This window comes from Talpa occidentalis, unplaced genomic scaffold (genome assembly GCF_014898055.3).
Source record: "Talpa occidentalis isolate TD23 unplaced genomic scaffold, MPIMG_talOcc4v2.1 talOcc4.5, whole genome shotgun sequence".
NCBI lineage: Eukaryota > Metazoa > Chordata > Mammalia > Eulipotyphla > Talpidae > Talpa > Talpa occidentalis.
This window is the reverse complement of record NW_023604861.1, coordinates 136,316,909-136,337,370: the sequence shown is the minus strand read 5'-3', so window position 1 is coordinate 136,337,370 and position 20,462 is coordinate 136,316,909. Positions and strand designations below refer to the sequence as shown.

Below are 20,462 nucleotides of genomic sequence, written 5' to 3'. Positions count from 1 at the left end.
TGGCACATTTTAGAGGGATATTCTGATTCCTTCAAGATCAATCAGTATGGCCTGGTGTTTCCTCCAGCCACCTCTCTCAGGTGGAGAGTTGAATTTTTGCCAACAAAATCCAAGTGAAAACAAAGTGAATATATATGGGATGGGAGAGCCAAGGGGGTGGCAAGGGAGTGGATGTAAGGACAGACCACAGAGCTTGAGGAGGGAAGTGAGGACATGATGGGACAGACACGTGGCCAGTGGCAGGGTCAGTGACTTGGGTCCCTGTGGGCTGGAAAGGTCGTTGCTAGGGATACAGGTGGACCAAAGGGAATCACTGGGCAGCCATCTATGGTCGTTAGCTGCTTTTATCTGATGGAAAACATAAAACTTCGCATATTTCTGTGACCAGTAGTAACAGGAAGGCAGCTGCCTTCATGCTTACATTTCAAACAAGTGGCTTCTGGGCCCTAAAAAAAAGTCTCTGAGTTGCAATGTTGGCCAGAGGCTTAGGCAGCTTTTAAAAAGATTTATTTATACATCAAAGGACAGAGCTAGGGTTTACAAATATATTTTTCTTTAGCAAATGCTCTTAAAAAAAGGACAGGGAAACAGGTAAAACTCTCATCCCATTTGGACAACAGAGAAATTGATCTTTTTACTTTTCACCCTTTCAAGGGCCTGAGGATGCAGGCAGGGCACTAAGGCCAGCGAGGGGTTGCAGTCTGTTGTGGTAAGTCCAGGCTAAGACCACGGAGCAAAGGGCAGATGGACACTATCATGGAAAGGGAAGGATTCAGAGAAAGAAAGATGAAGATATGGCCAGAACATTTCAGTCATGGTGACGTCACAAGAGTTAAGAGCCGAGTGTTGATGGAGGGTGACAATGAACGAAGAGCTAAATATTTGAGTCAGGCCAGGAGTCTATCGAACACTATAAAAAGGGGGGTGGTGGTATGTCTTAGCTGTGTACCCTGGTAGAGTGCCCACCGGCCACGTGTGGATTCACTGACTGCATTTCAAGTGTTTGACAAGCTAGTGGCTACTCTAATGGGCAGTGCAGCTAGAGAATGTGTCCATCATGGTGGAAAGTCACTGTGGATGGTGCTGCTCTCCAGGGGCGACTCAAAGTGGTAGGTGGAGCAGGGGAGAAGGCTCGCTCATGTCCACTCTCCTGCCTGTAATAGGCTGAATGGTCAATTGTCCACTTGAGTATCATTCAGCATTTTTCTTGAGTTTATTTTTTCTTGTTCATTATAAAAACATTGAAAATATAAAGGCCAGAGAGAAGAGGAACAGCACTCTTCAGCTATAACCTTTAGTGCCATCTTGAGTTCTTTTCTTTTAAGATACATGCACACACAGTATTTATTATATTTACACGTGACTTCTTACAAAATTGTAATCTTCATTTAAAAAATTCTATTTAAAACTAAAAGCATTTCCTTTTACTTAATATTCCTCTAAAACATTCCTACCGATGCTGTGATTAAACCATTACTAATCTGCCCAATCCCTCTTTGTTGGGCATAAAGTTGTCTCCGATTTTCAGTCTTTTTTTTTTTTTAAGATTTATTTTTATTTATTTATTTAATTTATTTATACAAACACTGGGTACAGTCAGAAGCACGGGAGGGTGAGAGAATTCACCAGAGCCAGAGTGGGGAGCAGAGCAGGCAGACTGATGAAATACACTGCTGAGGGGAGCAGCGGGCTGCAGGAGAGGTCTGCGCGCCATGTGGGACCCTCCTCCGGTGGCCGGGGAGCAGCCAGGGATCGAACCGGCGCTGCAGAGGCTGCGGGCAGCCTCGCAACCCAGCGCTCAACCACTGCGCCAACAGGGAGGCCCTTCAGTTTGTTTTTTTTTTAAAGATTTATTTATTTATACAAGAACTAGTTCAGGCCAGAGGCACGGGAGGATGAGAGGATTCACCAGAGACAGAGTGGGGAGCAGATCGGGCAGACGGACTGAAGACACTGCTGAGGGGAGCAGTGGACGAGACAGGAGAGGTCTGCCGCACCATGTGGGTATCTCCCTGGCCTGCCGCTGGGAATTGAACCCTTGCTGTAGAGGCTTCGGACAGCTTCACAGCGTGGCGCTCAACCCGCTGCGCCACCAGGGAGGTCCCCGACTTTCAGTCTTATAAACATAAATGAATGGCATCACTCATTGAACTTATGTCCCTGAAATACATCTGCAGAGCCACATCCCCAGGACATTTTGCAGACCACAAAACCTTCTAGAACATTACAGACTTAAGGCCGGCAAAATGCTTCTCACTCAGCTTACCTGATACTCCAGGCTCTAGCAGTTAAGCTCCTTGCATCCGGGGATCCAAAAAGCACTTGCTAAGCATCCACGGGGCACTAAGAACTTGACAGTGAGTGAAGTGGGGGTGGTGGCCGCCACCTGCTTAAATTAATTAAATTACTCCAATTTAGAGTACAAAGAATCAGACACTGAATGTCTTGCACACACAATCTCATTCTGTTTTTTTTTTTTTTTTTCATAATTCTCTAACAATACCTGGAAGTCCCTGAAGTCATTAGGTGGGTTACAGAGAGACCGTGTCCTTGGAAAGGGCACAGTTAAGAAAGGATGGAACTGAGACCCGAGGGCACATCCTTTCAACTCCCAAAGCCAGAGCTCAAAATGCCCCCGGGGGCTCTCCCTGAAGCACCTGCCGCTCGGGCTGATACATCAAAGACAGGTTTGCAGGGACTGAACGCATGAGTTGCCAACGGGCCATGTGGTTCCAACTGGCCAGAATCAGTGTCTTTGAGCTCGTGAGGGAAAAAAGGAACCTGGAAATGAGAAAGCAATGGGAAAAAGCAGGCATTGAAGCAGCCTCTCGTCTTGCTGCAGAGACATTTCGATGGATCTGAGGGTAAGAGTTCTCACCGAAGCTTTAGCAGCAAATTTTATTCAGGTGCATTTCCCTTCTAAGCTTCCAAAGAGTGTGACCTAAATTTTCCTCACTCCTCAAAGGCTACATGTCCTCTCTTATCGTCACAATGTGCCCAAGAAGTGGACATAGTTGTTCTGCTCCTGTCACATGGGAAACTGCAGCTGAGCAAGGCTAAGCCACTTATCCATGTAGCTCCTTCCAGATGCTAATCTGTTTCTGTACTCCCTCACGGATGCAAGGGGCAATTCTGCTTTCCTTTTTCTTTTTTAAAAATTTATTTTTATTGGGCCTCCCTGGTGGCACAAGGGGTTAAGCACCGCACTATGAAGCAATCCACAGCCTCTGCAGCGTGAGTTCGATACCTGGCCAGCCAGGGAGCAACCCACATGGCGCGGCAGACCTCTCCTGTCTCGCCCGCTGCTCCCCTCAGCAGTGTACTTCAGTCAATCTGCCTGTTCTGCTCCCCACTCTGTCTCTGGTGAATCCTCTCACCCCCCTACACCTCTGACCTGTACCCTAGCTCTTGTATGCATGAATAAATAAATCTTTTTAAAATTATTTTTATTTATTTGTGCATACAAGAACTGGGGTGTAGGCCAGAGGTGCAGGGGTGGGGAGACAGGGGGTGAGAGGATTCACCGGAGACAAAGTAGGGAGCAGAGCAGGCAAATCTACTGAAATCCACTGTTGAGGGGAGCAGCAGGGAGACAGGAGAGGTCTGCTGTGCCATGTGGGTTGCTCCTTGGCTGGGGATTGAACTCATGCCGCAGTGGCTGCGGATAGCGTGCAGTGCTGAGACTTTAACCCCTGCACCACCAGGGAGGCCCTACTTCCCTTTTTCTCCACTACAAAGCTGTCCTTCTAGAAAAACTTCCCCAGGTTTTCTTCAGCAAAGCACCTGAGTGGACTGCAGGTGGAGTGGTGTGTGTCCCGTGGCAGAGGGCATCCCAGGAGGCCTGTGCCCGGAAAGAGGTCCAGAGGTTCCAAGGACATCATGTGGGAGAGGCTGGACAACAGGACACAGACTGGGCCAGTCCTGCCTGTCTGGTTCCAAACCTGATGGGACAGTTCCATCCCGCACAGACCGCAGCTGGCTCGCGCAATGCCCGAGCCCGTGCCCGCGGCAGGAACATTTCTGGACTAGCTCGCCAGAGCCAGGTGCTTAAGAAGCTGGAGCTGATTCAGGCTTGTTGGCATTTCCTCTGCAGCCTTTATTCCCAGGAAGAGATAGTATTCTTGATGACCTGGTTTTTTTCATGACGCCTGTGTGATTTTTCTTACTTGGGGCACATTTAGAAGCAGTGTCAAGGCAGAGACACTGGCAGCCATTTAGCAGCAGATTTCAGAGATTTTGGGAGTGTGTGGGGATGGGGTGCTTAAGAAATGGGTTGTTCAAAGCTGCTTCAGCTTGATCTATGGGAGGAAACAGGGAATGCTGTTTTATATACTCTGAATATACTCGGGGATCAGATTCCACAACTCTTGGTTGATTTCCCCCCTGTCTTTGAGTTAAAGAGTGATCTTCAGAGGAAAACTCAGAGAATCACACAGGTCAAGTCGTGCAAAATTGGTAAGTACACACGTGGCTGTCCTTGAAAAAGGTAAATCAGATCACCCTCGGGTAAGAGAGTATTGTTTTGGTGTCGTTTTCCCCTGTCCTTCAGGAAGTTGTCCAACAAAACCTCTTCATTTGCCTTTGAAATCAAATGTATCTGACTCAAGTTCAGATACTCAACCTGCTGATGACATTGAATTACCCTTTACTGATGAGAGATTTGATAAATGTCTTCATGTTTAAATAGCGATCAATAGCAGGATGCCAAACTGGTGTGTCATATAGCTTCTCATCATGCCAAAGAATCCCTATCTGTATGTATGAAAATGCATTAAAAAGTAACATAGGGAATTTGAATGTTAACAGTGGTTATTTTCAGATCAGAGAAATGCAGGTGACGATATACTTTCTTCTTTATGCTTTTTCCAATTCTCTATAGGAAGCAGAGTTCCTTAATAAGCAGGAAAAACAATTATTTGAATAAAAGCAAGCTGCCCCTAAACCAGCAGCTGACAATTCTTATAAATTCCCATATTTAGTAGGAAACTTAAGACATGAAAGACTAGAAATATTTTAGATTTTGAGGAAGAGTTTGAGAAAGACAAGGAACACTGCAGGTCTGTATTATTTTCCCAACCAGATGATGTCCAGGAGTTATTTTGTGTTGAGTCTTCTTTTGTTTCATGAAAGAAGCTTGTTGGAGGAAATCAAATTTATAGAAAAAAACGATGTTCTAAGCAAAGGTGGAACACTGTAATATGTTGCCCGGTCTCTGAGAAGCCAGGCCGATGGTTCCGGATGGAAAACACGGGGTGAGATGGAAAGCATGGGTTTTCCCTCGGTCAGCAGGGTCCTCCGGCTGGCGGGGCGCCTGGGAAGGACACAGACAAGGCTGAGGCCTGAGTCCCGCTCACAGCTCTGCCATTAACCGGTGACACCTGGCAATTTATGAAGCTTCCGTGGGCATCCTTCGCTTTGCTGGCAAAGAGGTCTGCCACGGCTGGACGTCCCTTTCCCTGGCTGGAGAGAATGCAACCCTGGAATAAAGCCTGAGACTGGAGACCACAGGTCAACCTTCAGTCAGGCGGCTCTTTCCCTGGAAGGGACACTTAAGCTCCCCACACACCCCCGGTTTCCTCATCCCTCGGTTTCAGGTGTCCTCCTTCAGGAGGGTGGTGCAAGGACTGACTAATGCATGGGTGTCCCAATCGCGATGATGCAGCGTGCAGGTGCTGGGAGTTCCAAATTGCCAATTCCAAACCACAACAGCATGGCAGCGTGATCATGCTTGACCTTGAAAGCCACTTTCTGTCCGGCATTGGGGGCTTCTCACCCCAGCAGCAGAGGTTGCATCCGCCTGTCTTTCTGAAGATCAGAGAGCAGCTGCAGTGGGAGCTGGAGCGAGCGGCCGGCCAGCTCAAGGAAGCAGGAGAGCTTCTTTAAACCCCACCCCCAAGAATAATTCGGAGATATTTATCTTTCCCGGAAACCACCGAAAACACGGCCCACAGAGCAGGATGGCTGGTTTCCTCCTGCGCTCCGGAGAAACCCAGTTCCCAGAGTCTGCTTTTGTTTTGCTTTCTGCACTCGCGGGCTAGTGTCAGGGACTTTCCTCGCCGTGCGCGCGGGTCCTGCGCGCCCCACAGAGGGCGACCCCGGGGCCGCGACCGGGAGGGGAGCGGGAGGTGGGTGCGTCCAGCCGCGGGGAGTCCCCGGGCAATCAGGGCAGGCTCACGCCCACATGGACGGGAGGTGAGCTCCTCTGCCCAGGTGTGTGCTCCAAAACGCAGGTGAACCTGTTGCGTCGCTTTCCGCAGGTCAGTCTTGTCCCGGCGACGGCTCGGGACCCGCCCGGGGTGGCCGTGGGGCGGGCGGGCTGGGAGGGAGGCGCAGGGCGCGGGCGGCCAGCGGGGGACCCTCGGCGCCCCGGGATCTCTCCTCGTGCCCCGCTGCCCGCGGCGGGACGGGGCCGGGAGCGGGGCTGGGGCGCGGGGCGCGCGCCCCGCTGTCCTGCGCCCCGGGCGGCCCCGCGGGCGGGCGGCGGGACATGCAAATGCCGGGCGGGCGGGCGGGGGCGGGCGGGGGCCGGCGGCCGCCCCCGCCGCTCCGGATAAAAGCTCGGGGCGGGGCGCGCGCTGCAGCCGCTGCCTCCCGGGACCGGCCGAGCCTCCCCCTGCGGGTAAGACGCGCGGGGAGCGGGGCCCGCGGGGCGGGGTGGGGGCGCGGCGGGGGGCCAGGCCGAGCCCCCCTCGTCCGCGGTCCCCCGGCCGGGGCGCGGGTGTTCGGCGGGGTCCGCGCTTTCGGGGGCCCCGGGAGGCCCGCGCCGCCGCCGCGCGCTCCCCGCCCCGCAGGTGGCCTCGCCCGCCTCTGCGCACGGCGGGTCTGCCCGGCTGCAGCGGGCGAGGCGGAGGAACGGCCTCCGGGGCGCGGGGGGCGACGAGGACGGTGTAATGCTGGGGTGCGTGAGGCGAGCACCAGAAAGAAAACTCTTGGAGAAGGGTCTCTGGCTAACCGCCCCCCCCCAGCCCCTCGGGGGCTCTCCGGGAGCCCGGGAGGCAGGAGCCGGCGGCGGAGAAAGGCGGGGGTGTGTCCACGTTTGAACGGTCAGAACTAATGGGCTGGAGCGCCGGGGACGCTGGCCAGGAGCCGCCGCCGCGTCCCCGCGATGCTCGGCCCTGGGGGAGACGCGCTGTAGAGTCCGCCGCCTTTTCCTTATTTCACAAAATGCCGAGGCCTCCAGAAGTCTTCGCAGCTCGCGTCCGTCTCCAGCTCCGGGGTTTGCCCAGGTGGCCTACTGTGAAAACCCCTCCCTGTTTTATTCCTTCCCCCTCTGCCCTGTACTCGGGAAAATGCACCGGGAAAGGAGGAAAAATGTCATCCCAGCAGGCGCCCCACTGCAGCTGACGTCCCCCGCTTTGGGTCAGGCCTGGGGGTCCTGCCAGAGTGAGGAGAGTCCAGGCAGGGGGCTGTGCTGCCCCAGCCCCAGGGCTTCAGGCCAGCCAGAGCCTCCCTGGGGCTGGAGAGCTTGGGGTGTCCTGGTGAAGAGCAGAGGGCTCTCCAAGCGCGCCCCGCTGTGTGCGGGTGTCCTGGACCTGCAGGGTCCCAGCTGACGGGCCTGAGGCAGAGTGAGGGGAATCGGACCAGCCGCCTCCTGGAGAGGATTCCCGCTGAGGCCGGGAGTGGTGAAGAAGAGGAGGTGTCTGACCCTCTCTCCTCCTGCTTCTGTTTGTGCATGTTGCTGCGGCTCCGGCAGTTCCTGGATCAAAGAAGACTGGGAAGCATGTGGGAGTTTTGGTTAATTTCTGTCCCTGGTGATGAGGAGAATTTACAGGCTATTGAGAGGATGAAAACAGTGACCTCCAAGTCCAACCTGTCTTACAACACCGAGTTCTCGATTCCTGACTTCAAGGTAAAATTCTTGGGGAGGAGGGAAAAAGTGGGGGATTGGACTGTGGGGGTAGCTTCTGGGGGGCTAAGGAGACAATAACAGGGCAAAGGCAACAAGGCTGAGGACGAGCCTGGGGGTGAGAATCAACAGGGGTTGGGGGTGGGAGGGTTGTGGTCTGGATGGGAGTTTGCAGAATAATCCAAAATTAACTATGGTCTGGAGTCCCAGGGCACGTTAGTGTTAAGCAGGCAGCCTCAGGGACAGCGCAGGCGGGGACTTGGGGAGAGTCGGGGAGGCCTCTAGATAAGGGCAGAGAAGCTCAGGAGGGCTGATGAGGGCAGGAAACTTTAAGGCTAAAATTTGAGACTAATTGGGACAGTAAATTTTAGAAGACATTGGCCAGGGGAGGTAGAAAGAGAAGATACGAGCTGGGAAAATGGGCACATCTGCCTGGAGGCGTGTGGTCCCCAGGAGGAAGAGCCAGTCACAGAACAGGGTGGTGAGACTTCAGGATAGGGGGACGCAAAGCTTTGAAGACCCCTAGACGCAGGCCCACAATGGCTTCCTCGCCCCTCCCGACGACAGCGTCCTCGGGAGTCCTGACTTTCTTCCTTTAAATAAACTTTCCTTTACTTTCTTGACTGAGGCTCGTCTCTCTCTGCTTCCTGATCTAAAATGTCTGTGAATTCCTTTGCACGGCTTCGTGGGTCAAGAACCTGTGGATGGTTCAAGGGCTAAGTGAACAGCTCGCCGGTGCCGGGAGCGATGGCCTTAGAGCCCCAGGAGAGAATGAAGGAGCGGGCGGTGCGGCCCACAGTGTCTAGAGCGCCCCAAAGTGTGAAGAGCATTTACACACTTGACTCCTCATGCGTCTTTTCCGTTCTTCCTGTTTGGCCTCAAGCATCTAAGAACACTGTTGTTTAAACATACAGGCTCGGGGGCGTCAACCTTGATTGGAGCTGCCCCCAGGGACCCTCTGGTTGTGGGAGCAGGGCAGAAAGGGGGTTTTGTGGTAACTGGCAGGGGCAGAAGGAGATTGCTCCTGCGCACACGCCAGTGGCTTTCGCAGTAGAGCCTGGAGGTAAAAGAAATGAATATAAAAGGGGGCGTGAGATGGAAAGTCTTTTTAGCTCAAACAGAGTGAACTTTCTCCAGTGTGTTCTAGGGTTGTGGGTTTGCAGAGGGCAGCTCGAGGCACCCTTCTAGCCAACCAGGGTCTCCTCCTCCAAACTCGGGAAGAGCTCGGTAATGTTTCTGTGCTTGCCCGAGGTGATCAGACAACACTCTGGCCCAGGCACTCTCAGTGCATCATCTGGAACATTCACGACTCCCGCTTACAGAACAGGGTGGGCAGAGGAGAGTAGTTGATCGAACATGGGGTGGCACCGGCCCTGACCCCACGTCTTGCTGACAAGCACAGACGCTGGGAGGGTGAGCACTCAAGGGCACCCTAGGGTGAAAGCGACAGGACCCTGCTGCAAGTGGCAGAAGTCACAGTTGCTTGAACAGGAGCAGCTTCATTTACTAGCACCCCCAGGCCGCGCAGGCCCCTCATCACCTTCTAGTGTCTGCTTGGGGGTCAGTGAAATGATAACAAACCTTTTCCTTCTGATTGTGTGAATACACTTTAAAATACAGTTTTGGACCCCATAGTAATTGCCACACTAAGAAACAGGTCTTCATGGGTGATCTGAAAAGGATTATGGTGGATGATCGAGTGGGAGGAAAAGCAGCCGCTGTCTCCCCAGACTGTTAATAACAGCTCGGAAGGCCAGAGAAAGGACGGGTTATCTTGGAGAAGAAAGACTCTCAGAAAGGGTCACTTCATTAACCTGCTTCCTAGTGTATCTTCTCCAGGGCGATGGGGGTCAACCGTGCGACCCGTAGAGAGCCAGGCTAAGAGGAAGAATGACGGGGGTCAGGCTGCGACCTCCTTCCTAGGGCAGAAAAAACACAGTTCATCCTGGTGGCAAAACTGAAACCCCCCAGTCCACCCATTTCCTTCGAACTCTTCCCAGCTTCCCCTGTGGCTTCTGCCCAAGGACAGCCACCTCAAGACTCAAGATGCAGAATTCCCCGAAATGTTGTTGAAAGCACCACGCTTCTTTTTTTTTAAGATTTGTTTTTATTTATTTATGCATACAGAACTGGGGTGCAGGCCAGAGGTGCAGGGGGTGAGAGGATTCAGCAGACAGAGCCGGGAGCAGAACAGGCAGATCTACTGAAATGCACTGCTGAGGGGAGCAGCGGGGAGACAGGAGAGGTCTGCCGTGCCATGTGGGTAGCTCCCTGGCTAGGGCTGGAACTCAGGCCAATGGCTGCTGACAGCTTGAGAGTGCTGAGACTTAACCCTTAACACCCCCAGGGAGTCCCTGCACCCATACTTCTGCCAGAAAGCAGGAACCTCTAACTTCTTTACCATCTTTTCCAGGTGGGGACCTTGAATTCCCTTATCCGCCTCTCTGACGAGTTGGGGAAACTCGATACCTTTGCTGAAAGGTAAACTATGTCTTATTTACTACACACAAATTCGACAATGTTTTCAAAGGACACAGTGCTCTTGCTCTGGCTGGACCCAGACCTGACCGAGCCCGAGCCGGAGGGCGGGCGGGCAAACAGCAGCCCCTGGGTCCCTTGAATAGTTTTGGGGGAAGGGCTGGGTGCTGAGAGGGGTGTCAGGGTTGGTTTTAGGAGGCTGCCTTGAACATGAAGATGGCCGTGCCGTGCGGGCCTGAAGCATTTAGAAATATTGGCGCAGGTTTCCTCCCAGGCATTTAAAGTCTTTTTGGTTTGCTTGGGTTTACATTTGCAGTGACTTGTGTCCAGAGTGAGACACTGAAACTAGCAAAGGACAGTGCTCCGGGGACACCTGGGTTTCCCCTCACCTGGTCCCTCCTCTCCTCTCTTGAGTCAATGTTAGAATGTCCCGGGACAGCCTTCCAGAAGCAGCCTGTCCCTGCACAAGCAAATGTGAATGTGTTCTTTAAAGTAGCTTTATATGAACAAGGCCTGTAGTCTTTCTGATCCTTGCTTTTTTTACTTTACATATCTTGGGGCTCCTTTGTGGGAGTCCCTAACAGCTCGTTCTTCACTCTGAATAGACAGACCTGATTCACTTGACTCGCCCTGTTGGTGGGCATATGCTTTCTAGTCTTTTCTGCCATGTCGAGTGTCCTTTTTCTCTGAGCCCCTGGGGGGAGGGAGTCAGGAAAGGCTGGAATGCTGGGGCACAGAGGTTTGGACAGAAAGTTGCATGGATATGACCCCCTCACCCCGCAAGGACTTGCTCCTGTTCCTCTCTGCGCATCTCCTCCGTGAGGTGGGGTAGCGGGACCTTCTGTGCTTTCACGGAAGAAGGAAGTGGAGTAAATCAGCTTGAGGACTAGCAGATCCCAACACCTGTTCTATGCAAAGTTAACATGTAAGGAAAAGTGACTTGATCTCTAAACTGCCAACTCCTTCGTAGGCTGCTCTGTGCCTTGGCAGGTGGGGGTTGGGGCTCTGACCTGCCCCGGAGGCCCGCCTGGTGCCCCGGCCAGAGATTGGGGTGACTTGTTTTCCATGCAGCTTGAGGTGTGTGGGCTTCCGAAGGTGACCTTTTCCCAGGTCTGCTGCAGAATTGACAGCTACTCACTACCTTTCTAGACTTTCTTGGTACCCAAGTCTGTCTAGTGCAACCTTTTACCCCGTCTTGGTCACCAAAGCCCCCTAGTCCGTGATGTCTGTGGCCCTGCGTTGCTGCTATTTCTGCCTTAGTTTTGCTCCTTTGGCGCCTTTTTCCAGTAAGCCTGGATGCTTTGTCCTGAGCCTCTTTTTTTTTTTTTTTTAAGATTTATTTATACAAGAGCTGGGGTACAAGCCAGAGGTGTGGAAGGGTGAGAGGAGTCACCAGAGACAGAGTAGGGAGCAGAACAGGCAGACCGACCGAAACACACTGCTGAGGGGAGCAGCGGGGAGACAGGAGAGGGCTGCCGCGCCCTGTGGGACTCCCTCCGGCCGGCCGGGATAATGTCCTGCACCTCTTTGTGGCACAAGTTGCCTGTGATCGTGATGTAAGAAATAGTATGGAAATGTGGGCAGGCGAGGCTAAGGCTGCAGCTGTGAGCCGGACAGGACCTGTTACAAGTTAGGGTGTTTAAGAAACAGGCTTGGTGTGGTGAGAATGGAAATCACTGTGCATTGTTGTCGTTTTCCTTGTGGGGATACATTCTCAGGAGGCTTCCAATGGGGGAGGGAGGGTGGCGTGGTCCGAGCACCCCAAATTCTTATTTCTAGCATTCATCCTGTCCAGGGGGTCGGGGTATCTTATCTTAGGTGTGGGTTAGTACTGGGGCTTGGGGCAACGTGTTGGGATTATGCTAGTAAAATAGAGACTGCCTTGAGTTCTTTGAAATGTCCTACCTGATTCTTTGAAAAGTGCCCAGGTGTTTTTACATAAATAAATGCTAGCTGTGTCGGTGAGCCAGGCAGCACAAACCTGTCAGCACTGCTTCTGGCTAGGAGAACAGAGAAAGGACACCCGTTTTCAAGGTGTATTGTTTCCATATCCTTTTATTATTTATTTACCGGGGCACCGGAGTGTTTTTCCATGTAGCTGGAAGGCAGGTTTTACTTAACTGGAGTTTTCCTTTTATTTTTGATTTATTCTTTCATGCTGCCTTTGTTCATTTTCACTCTGTATTTACACTGCACGTCACAAACCTTTTAGGAACCAAACAGTTTTTCTTTTTAAAAGCTCCCCCACCCCTTAAATAATTCAGGATCTTAATCTGTGTGGGGGTGCTGGTTGATGTACCACCTTTTGCGGGCCTCTCGAGTCCCTGTGGCACAGCGTGACTGTCACTTACCCCAGAGTGCATCCCCTGACTGCTGGAGGAGCTGGTGGCTTCTACCCAGGAAGTCCCGTGAGGTTGCGGGAGGTGATCAAGATCACCTCTGAGTGTGGATGTTGGCTTAGTGAGGTAGAGTTTAGGAATAGTTCTTGTGGGGACATTCTAAAGAGAAGCAGAATAGATTTTAAAGAAATTAACCAAGCCTCTCTCTTACTACAAGAATATCACCTTGAGGTGATGGGTGTGACACATCTTCCATTCATTACACAAATATCAGCTGAACACCCATTTGTGCTCTGTGCTTACTAGATGCTAGAGCAGCCTGGAAGCCCTACTGTGTGTTCCCTGTTCTCCTGTCCGCTGTAATGCATGTCTGTTTCTGACCTGCCCCCTCATTAACACCTGCTCATCTGCTCAACTCCCATACTCTGCTCCCACCCCACTTGTCTTCACAACTGTCCATTTACCCTCTGCTAATGCAGCCGAGGGCACCCCCTCCTCCAGGGCGCGGCCAGGGTGAACTTAAATATTTTCTAGGGGGATCGCTGGTTAGTATCTATCTCCTGGCTAGACTGTGTCTCCATGAGGTCAGTCTTGAACCCAGAACCTATAACTTCGTGGGTCCTCCATGACGAGTAAACGAATGAGTGAAGAGTCCTGGACAGGCCCTTAGAGATCTAACTAACCCCTTCTTGTTCCCACTGAGGAAACAGGTCCAGAGAAGCTCCTAGAAAGAACTGGGTGGGCTGGGGGCAGCAGGCTGTGAACAGACCCTTCATTCAGATTCAACTACTTGCCTGTTGATGGTGTGTCTGTCGGGCCCACGCGGCCTCCAGCTGGTTCCCACCAGCACCAGTGGGACTTGGCATCCTGGGCTATGAACTCTCCTGAAAGGATGTTTTCTCTTCCCTTTTACCCTCCCAGCCCCCACCTTCGATCATTATTGATGTTATTATTTATGATAACACTTGATACTATTTTTAAGTACTGACATTTAAAAATGTCTTACTTGTCATTCCTTGCTCAGATAATTATTGTTGACATTAAGAAAAAAGTCATAGGGCCTCCCCAGGGGCCCAGCAGGTTGAGCGCAGTGCTGTGAAGCTGTCCGCAGTCTCTGCAGCGCAGGTTCGATCCCTGCCAGCGAGAATCCCACATGGCACAGACCTCTCCTGTCTCACCTGCTGCTCCCCTCAGCAGGGTATTTTGGTCCTTCTGCCTGTTCTGCTACCTGCTCTGTCTCTGGTGAATCCTCTCATCCTCCCACACCTCTGGCCTGTACCCCAGCTCTTGTATAAAAATAAATAAATCTTTAAAAAAAAGAAAAGAAAAGTCATATACTTAAACATTAAAAAATCAAATGGTATAAAGAGGTATAAAAAGAAAAGAAAAAGATCCTTTTAGCCCCAGTCCCTGTCCCCACAGGTAACCACTATCAGGGTTTTGTGTGGTTCCTTCCCTGGTGAAACAAAACAAAACAAGAGCAAGGCACACACATGGATTTATGATCGAGTCCAAATATTTACAGATGTGGAAGAACATGTTTGGAGATACTTCCTAAGCCCTGACCTTTAAGATATATTTCAAGCATCTGGGGTAGAGCCTGGCATATGGTTGGCATGAAGGTTTTAAGGATAATTCATTTGGAATCACACTGAAATTAGAGAGGGATTAACGTTCTTCTAGTTTTGAGTGATTCTCTGAGCTCAATGCTGTTAAATTAGTAGAGCTTCAGTGTTTAATCAATAAGGGTGACTTCCCCTCCAAGTATTAGGATTATTTTATTGCTGTTATAAATGAGATCTAGGGGGCCTCTGTGGTGGTACAGGGGTTAAAGTCTGAGCGCTATTAAGCTATCTCCAGCCACTGTGGCATGAGTTTGAGCTCCAGCCAGGGAGCTACCCACATGGCTCAGCAGACATCTCCTGTCTCACCCACTGCTCCCCTCAGCACTGTATTTTCAGTAGATCCACCTGTTCTGGTCCCCACTCTGTCTCTGGTGAGTCCTTTCACCCCCTGCACCTCTGGCCTACACCCCAGCTCTTGTATGCATAAATAAAAATAAATCTTTAAAAAATTTCATAAATAAATGAGATCTATTCTCTAAATGCTGATTGTTTGTATATAGATTTTCATGTGTCAATTTCATGTCTCGCCAACTTATGAAATTTTTTATTGCTTCAAATGGTGTTTCAGCTTATTTTCTAGGCATGTGATTATTGACAAATAATTTCTTGTCCTTTTCTCTCATTTCTTTGTCTTATTGAATTGCATTGGCTACTATTCCAGAAAAATGTTTAATTTGTCAATGCTGGTGGAGGACATCTTAGCCTGCTTCCTGTCTTTAATTTGAATAACTCTAGTATCTTACCATTAACTATCCTTTTGGCTCTTGTTTTGAAATAGATATTATCATGCTGAAGAAGTATGTTTCTGTTCTACTAAGGGTTTATCTGGAATGAGTATTGCATTTTCTCTCAAATTCCTTTTATGGTATGTAATGAATTTGTCTTTTTTCCCCCTTTGACCTCAATACAGTATATTTAAGAAACATCATCATTACTGAATTATCCTTGTGTTCCAGGGAGAAACCTTATGTGTCATTAGAACTCTATTTGCTATATTTTAAGATTCTGCGTTGGTGTACAGAATAACAATAATGGCCATTGTTATCACCATGTAATGAGTTACCATTTACTAAGTGCTCACTCTGTGTGGCTCGGGGAGGTGCAGTAACTGAGGAGGCTAAGCTTGAAGGCTGGGAATCTAGTACAGAGTCCTTGTTCTTAACCACAATATTGAGATTCGTCTATTGTATGGTCATGTAAAATTAGAAAGCCATTTTAGTGTCAGAAAGATGATAGTTTTGCAAAAAGGATTGGGAAGCTTTACTTTTTACCTGTTCCTGTTACACTATTCAGCTTTTCTTTTTTTTAATTTATTTTTATTTATACAAGAACTGGGGTACAGGCCAGAGGTGCGGGAGGGTGAGAGGAGTCACCATAGACAGAGCGGGGAACAGAACAGGCAGACAGGAGAGGTCTGTGTGCCGTGTGGGTTGCTCTATGGCCGGCAGGGATTGAACCGGCGCTGCAGCGGACAGCTTCACAGCGCTGCGCTCAACCCGCTGCGCCACCAGGGAGGCCTTACACTCTTCAGCTTGGTGTCTACCAGCCTCCTGGGATCGTTGAGCACTTGTGATGTGGCTAGTTTGAACTGAGAAGTATAAAATACTCCTCGGGTTTTAAAGCTGTAACCAAAAACAAACGAATGTGAAACTATCTCATTAGTAAATTTTTATGTGGGTTACCTGTCAAAATAATATTTTGAATATTGAGTAATATAAAATATACTATTACAATTAACTTCATTATTTTTACTTAATGTGGTTACTAAAAACTTAAGTCACATGTGGCTTGCATTCTCTATTTATTGGTTATCACTGGGCTAGCGATCTAAAGGGTGTTTCTCCAACTCATTAATGAATCTCCCCAGGGATCTTGATGAAATGGATTCTGAGTCAGTGGGGCTAGGCTGAGCCTGGAACTCTGCATTTCTTACGAGCTCCCCAGTGGTACAGGGGCTGCTGGTCTGCAGACCTCACTGGACATACCACAGGTGATCAGGTGCCCCCAAACTGTAGAGTGCATCAGAATCATCTGGAAGTTTTATTAATATGTGGGTGACTAGGCTCCACCTCCCAGCATTTCTGGCTCAGTAGGTCTGAGGTGGGGTCTCAGAATCTGCATTTCAGCAAGTTCCTGGGTGACCCTAGTTCTGCCATGTGTTCTTGGGGGCAGCTGACTCAACAGTGACGGGACCTTCTGTTTCTGGAAGACTTAAAATGTGTCACTGTGGCATCTTGGGCCTTGGTAGACTTTTAGGAGTGACTGGAGCACAAAAATTCCCAGTGTTATTGGTCTCTCAGTTGACTCTTTGGGGAAAGAGAGTGTGGTTTTGGTAAATTTCATTTTTGTACAAAATAATCCCTTTCATCAACTTTTCCAAGTTTTTTCCTCAGAGTCCACGAATATATTTTTCAGTATTGTAGTTGTCTCTTTTAATTTCTCCTTTTGAGGGCGTTTTGCTGACTTTGATTAGGCCACTCAGTGGTTTGTCTTCTTCACTCTTTAAGAGAGCAGTTTTCCTCTCACCTTTTTAAATCGATTTTATCACTTTTCTAATTTCTAGTTTCTAAATTTCTGCATTTACCCTAATTTCCTTCCTCTTACTTTATTTGGGCTTTCCATAGAACATACTGCGTTGCAAACTAAGTTCATTTATTTTCTTTTTTGTTGCAGTCTGCATTGCTCAAGGCAGTGAATTTTTCTGTGACTATCACACCCCTTTCTACACGTTATTTTCATTGTTTTTCCTTGATGTTCTGCATTTCCCATGCTTTTAAACTTTCTGACAGGTTGAGTTTCTTTGTGGTTTCTGTTTTTGCTTCTCACTTCTAATTCTGTTGCTTTGTTTCAGAGAGTGAAGGAAGTGCCAGTTCTACCTTTGGGAATTTGAGGTTTTCTTGGGATCTCATACATTGCTGCTTTTGCTATGTGCCCCTGGCTCCCCGGGTGGATGTGATCTCTCATTGCACAGCACTGACGTGTTTACCAGAGCAATACTACCCAGCTTTTATGTCTGCTGCAGCCATAGTTTTACTCCCTGCCGCTCTTACTGGGTGCAGCCGAGAGTCTGTGCTCCGCAGAGGACTGAGGCTCCCCGAAGTGCTCTGTGCCTCTGTCCATGCAGCTCCACATGGTACTGCTCGTCAGTCCCCTCTTTCAGTAACTGCTGCTTAGTGGTCATCGCTCTGTGTCAGGCTCTGTACGAGGCGCTCACGATGGCCAGGTGCACTGGGCAGGTCTCCCAATAGCAGAGAGGAGACCGTGGCATTTACGTCTTGGAGGTGCTTGTGTGGGGCCACGTGGCTGCCAGGCGTCACCTGCTCAACCTGGTTCTCTCCCTTCCTTGGTCAGAAGTCTTGGCCATGGACAGCGACGCCCTCCCCTGTCCCCTTTCCTTCAGCGCTGCCGGGATTGTCTCTTCTTTGCCGTGGGTGACTCAGGACCAGGCAGTCCCCCGGCCCCCACCGCTGCAGCTCTGACCAAAGCAGAAGGCCAGCCGGCAGGAGGAAGGAATGCCAGCAGGGCTCTCAACGCGCAGGGGCCAGCCTGCGGCAGGGCTGTGAAATGCTGCCATTCTTGGGAAGCGAAGTGTTGTACTACATGGCGCTTCTGTCTTAGCACTGCCAGCTCCTGCGACCTGTGCTCTGCAGACCTCAGCCCGGAGGGCACACAGCACTCCCTGGTGACGCTCTGCATGCCTTAATGGACGGCAGCTAGACCGTACTTGTTCTCTAGACCTCAAAGGGTCACTTTAAATGGGCCTTTTTTCACCCTCCGCATGTTCTGCTGTCAATGTCATTCCCAGCAGGCACCTGCTAGTAGGCAGTCTCCTCTCCTGCGGTCCTGCCCATCTCAAAGGCTTCCTGGAGCCCAGCAAATGGTCTGGCACCCCCCTCACATCTGACTGCACTTGAGTCCCCAGTAGGACCCAGCTCTGCAGCCTCTGTCTCCAAGACCTGTCCTGTATAGTCCGCATCTCAGCAGGCCCCGTGCTCTGCCTTTGTCTACGACACCACCTTCAGCTCCTTCCTATATATATCTCAATTTATAGAAACATGTCCTGGATTTTCTCTTGGCTTCGTGGGTGGAGACAGCCTGGGGGAGCCTGTTGTGTGTGTGTGTGTGTGTGTGTATATGAATGATTTATTTCATTTATTTATGCATGCAAGAACTGCGGTACAGGCCAGAGATGCAGAGAGTGAGAGGATTCAGCAGAGACAGAGTGGGGAGCAGAACAGGAGGATCTCCTGAAACACACTGCTGAGGGGAGCAGCGGGAAGACAGGAGAGGTCTGTTATGCCATGTGGGTAGCTCCCTGGCCAGGGATTGAAGTCAGGCCGCAGTGGCTGGAGATAGCCTGATAATGCTGAGGCTTAACCCCTGCCCCACCAAGGAGGCTCTTTCTTCCTATATTTTTGCAACAAACTCCTAGCCCATCCTCCCCCTCCACACTGCAGCCAGGGTTATCTTTTAAATACATGACATCACTGGACTCTTGTTTGAAACCCTCTGCTGGATTTTCACTGCCCTCCTCGTGAAACCCTTACCTTTCTCCATGGCTTCCGACCCTTCACTGGCAGGGTCCTGGGGTCCTCCTTCAGGGCCCACCACCAGCCTGGCTCCATCCTGCCCTGGGTCGGCTCAACCTTTCCCCAGTCCAGAGAAGTCACCACCAACCACCCCACCTTGCCGGGCGGGCATTTTTTGGTCATCAGATCTCAGATTAAATGTCGCCTCCTCCGGAGGCACCTTCTCCAGGCCAGGAGCCAGCCTAGGCCCTCCAGGGCACCGTGCTTTCATTCTCTGCATTCCACACACCCTGTCGCAGTTTTCTTGTTTGTCTTTGTCTTGGGTAGCCCAGGAGCCCCAAGAAAACAGGGATCCTATTGGTATTCCCAGCTGTGAGGACACTGCTGGGTCATTGGGGGTGCTGAGTGTGCCCCCTGCAGAAGGGGTCTCCTCTTTTTGCACATGCTCTCCAGGAACTGCAGAAAATCCAGTCCTGGGGTACCGCCTCCAGGAATCCTAATTTGCTCTGTCTCAGGTAGGGCCGGGAGATCTGCATTTTAATAACTTAATCTTGTAGACCTGCATCATGTGTTATTCCCAGGCCCGTAAACAGCCACCACACGCGGCAGACACTCCATTTATCTCTGTTGATGCCTGACACGGTGTGCTGTGGAACACGGAGACATCTCAGCCGTAGCCTCTGAGCTGACAGACCAGCTCTTGGGGGTCAGCTCTCCGGCACCGTCGTCATCCTCAAAGTCTGTATCTTAATCTAAAAGTTATCAGCCAGCTTCAAACTGCTAATGGGAATCTTTTGCATCCATTTGCCCTATATTTATTTTAAAAGTTTTATTAAAGGTTTTTTTTTTACCCCACTACCATCCCGTATGCCGTTTTGAGCCCCCCTCTTTCCCCCCCCTCTCTCTGGATCTCAGAAACCTCACTGCATTTGCGTGTCCACTGGTTTTTATAAGTGTTTTGCTTTGTCAAAGTGTCTGCAATGTGGATGTCCAGTATTTGCACATCATTCCATTGAGCTCCTCCCAGTTTGCTGTCAGTAGCTGTGCTTCATCCTTCTTTATGGGTCAACAGTATCCAGGGGGTGGAGAGACCCGTCTTCCTGCCCCGTCTTCCACCAACGGGCAGGTGGGCTGTGCCCATGGCTGGTTATTGTGATCAGTGCTGCAGCACACGTGGGAGGACGTACGGTCCTTTGCATTGATGGTTGTCTACCTGGATAGATGCCCAAGAGTGGCATTGCTGGGTTATATGGCATTTTCATTTTTAGTTCTTTAGGGAAAATCCAGTTTTGTTTTTTTCAATATTTATTTTATTTATTTATGCATACAAGAGGTGGGGTGCAGGCCAGAGATGTGGGGAGTAAGAGGATTCACCAGAGACAGAGTAGGGAGCAGAGTAGGCAGATCTACTGAAATACATTGCTGAGGGGAGCAGCGGGAAAGGCAGGAGAGGGCTGCTGCACCATGTGGGTCAGCTCCCTGGCTGGGAATCGAACTCAGGACTTAGAGATGACAGTGCTGAGACTTACCCCCTAGACCACCAGGGAGGCTTTTGGGAAATTCTTCACGTGCACAGGAACTTTAGTAGTTTCTTGTCAGCTCCATCCCCAGCCCCCAGCTCCCCATCACAGGCTCTGCAGCACCA

General features: G+C 50.5%; 1 protein-coding gene across 3 annotated transcripts in view; it reads left to right on the top strand.

Moving 5' to 3' along the window:
• The first annotated feature begins 6,151 nt into the window (after positions 1 to 6,151).
• The window catches only part of ATP6V1C2 (ATPase H+ transporting V1 subunit C2), a 42,632-nt gene continuing 28,321 nt past the window's right edge, over positions 6,152 to 20,462 (top strand). For all 3 annotated transcript variants that reach the window (XM_037528527.1, XM_054701387.1, XM_054701386.1), the window contains exons 1-3: positions 6,152 to 6,257; positions 7,694 to 7,849; positions 10,260 to 10,327. In XM_037528527.1, coding sequence (XP_037384424.1) covers positions 7,721 to 7,849; positions 10,260 to 10,327 — 197 coding nt within the window. In that variant the 5' untranslated portion in view covers positions 6,152 to 6,257; positions 7,694 to 7,720. The remainder of the gene's footprint in view (positions 6,258 to 7,693; positions 7,850 to 10,259; positions 10,328 to 20,462) is intronic.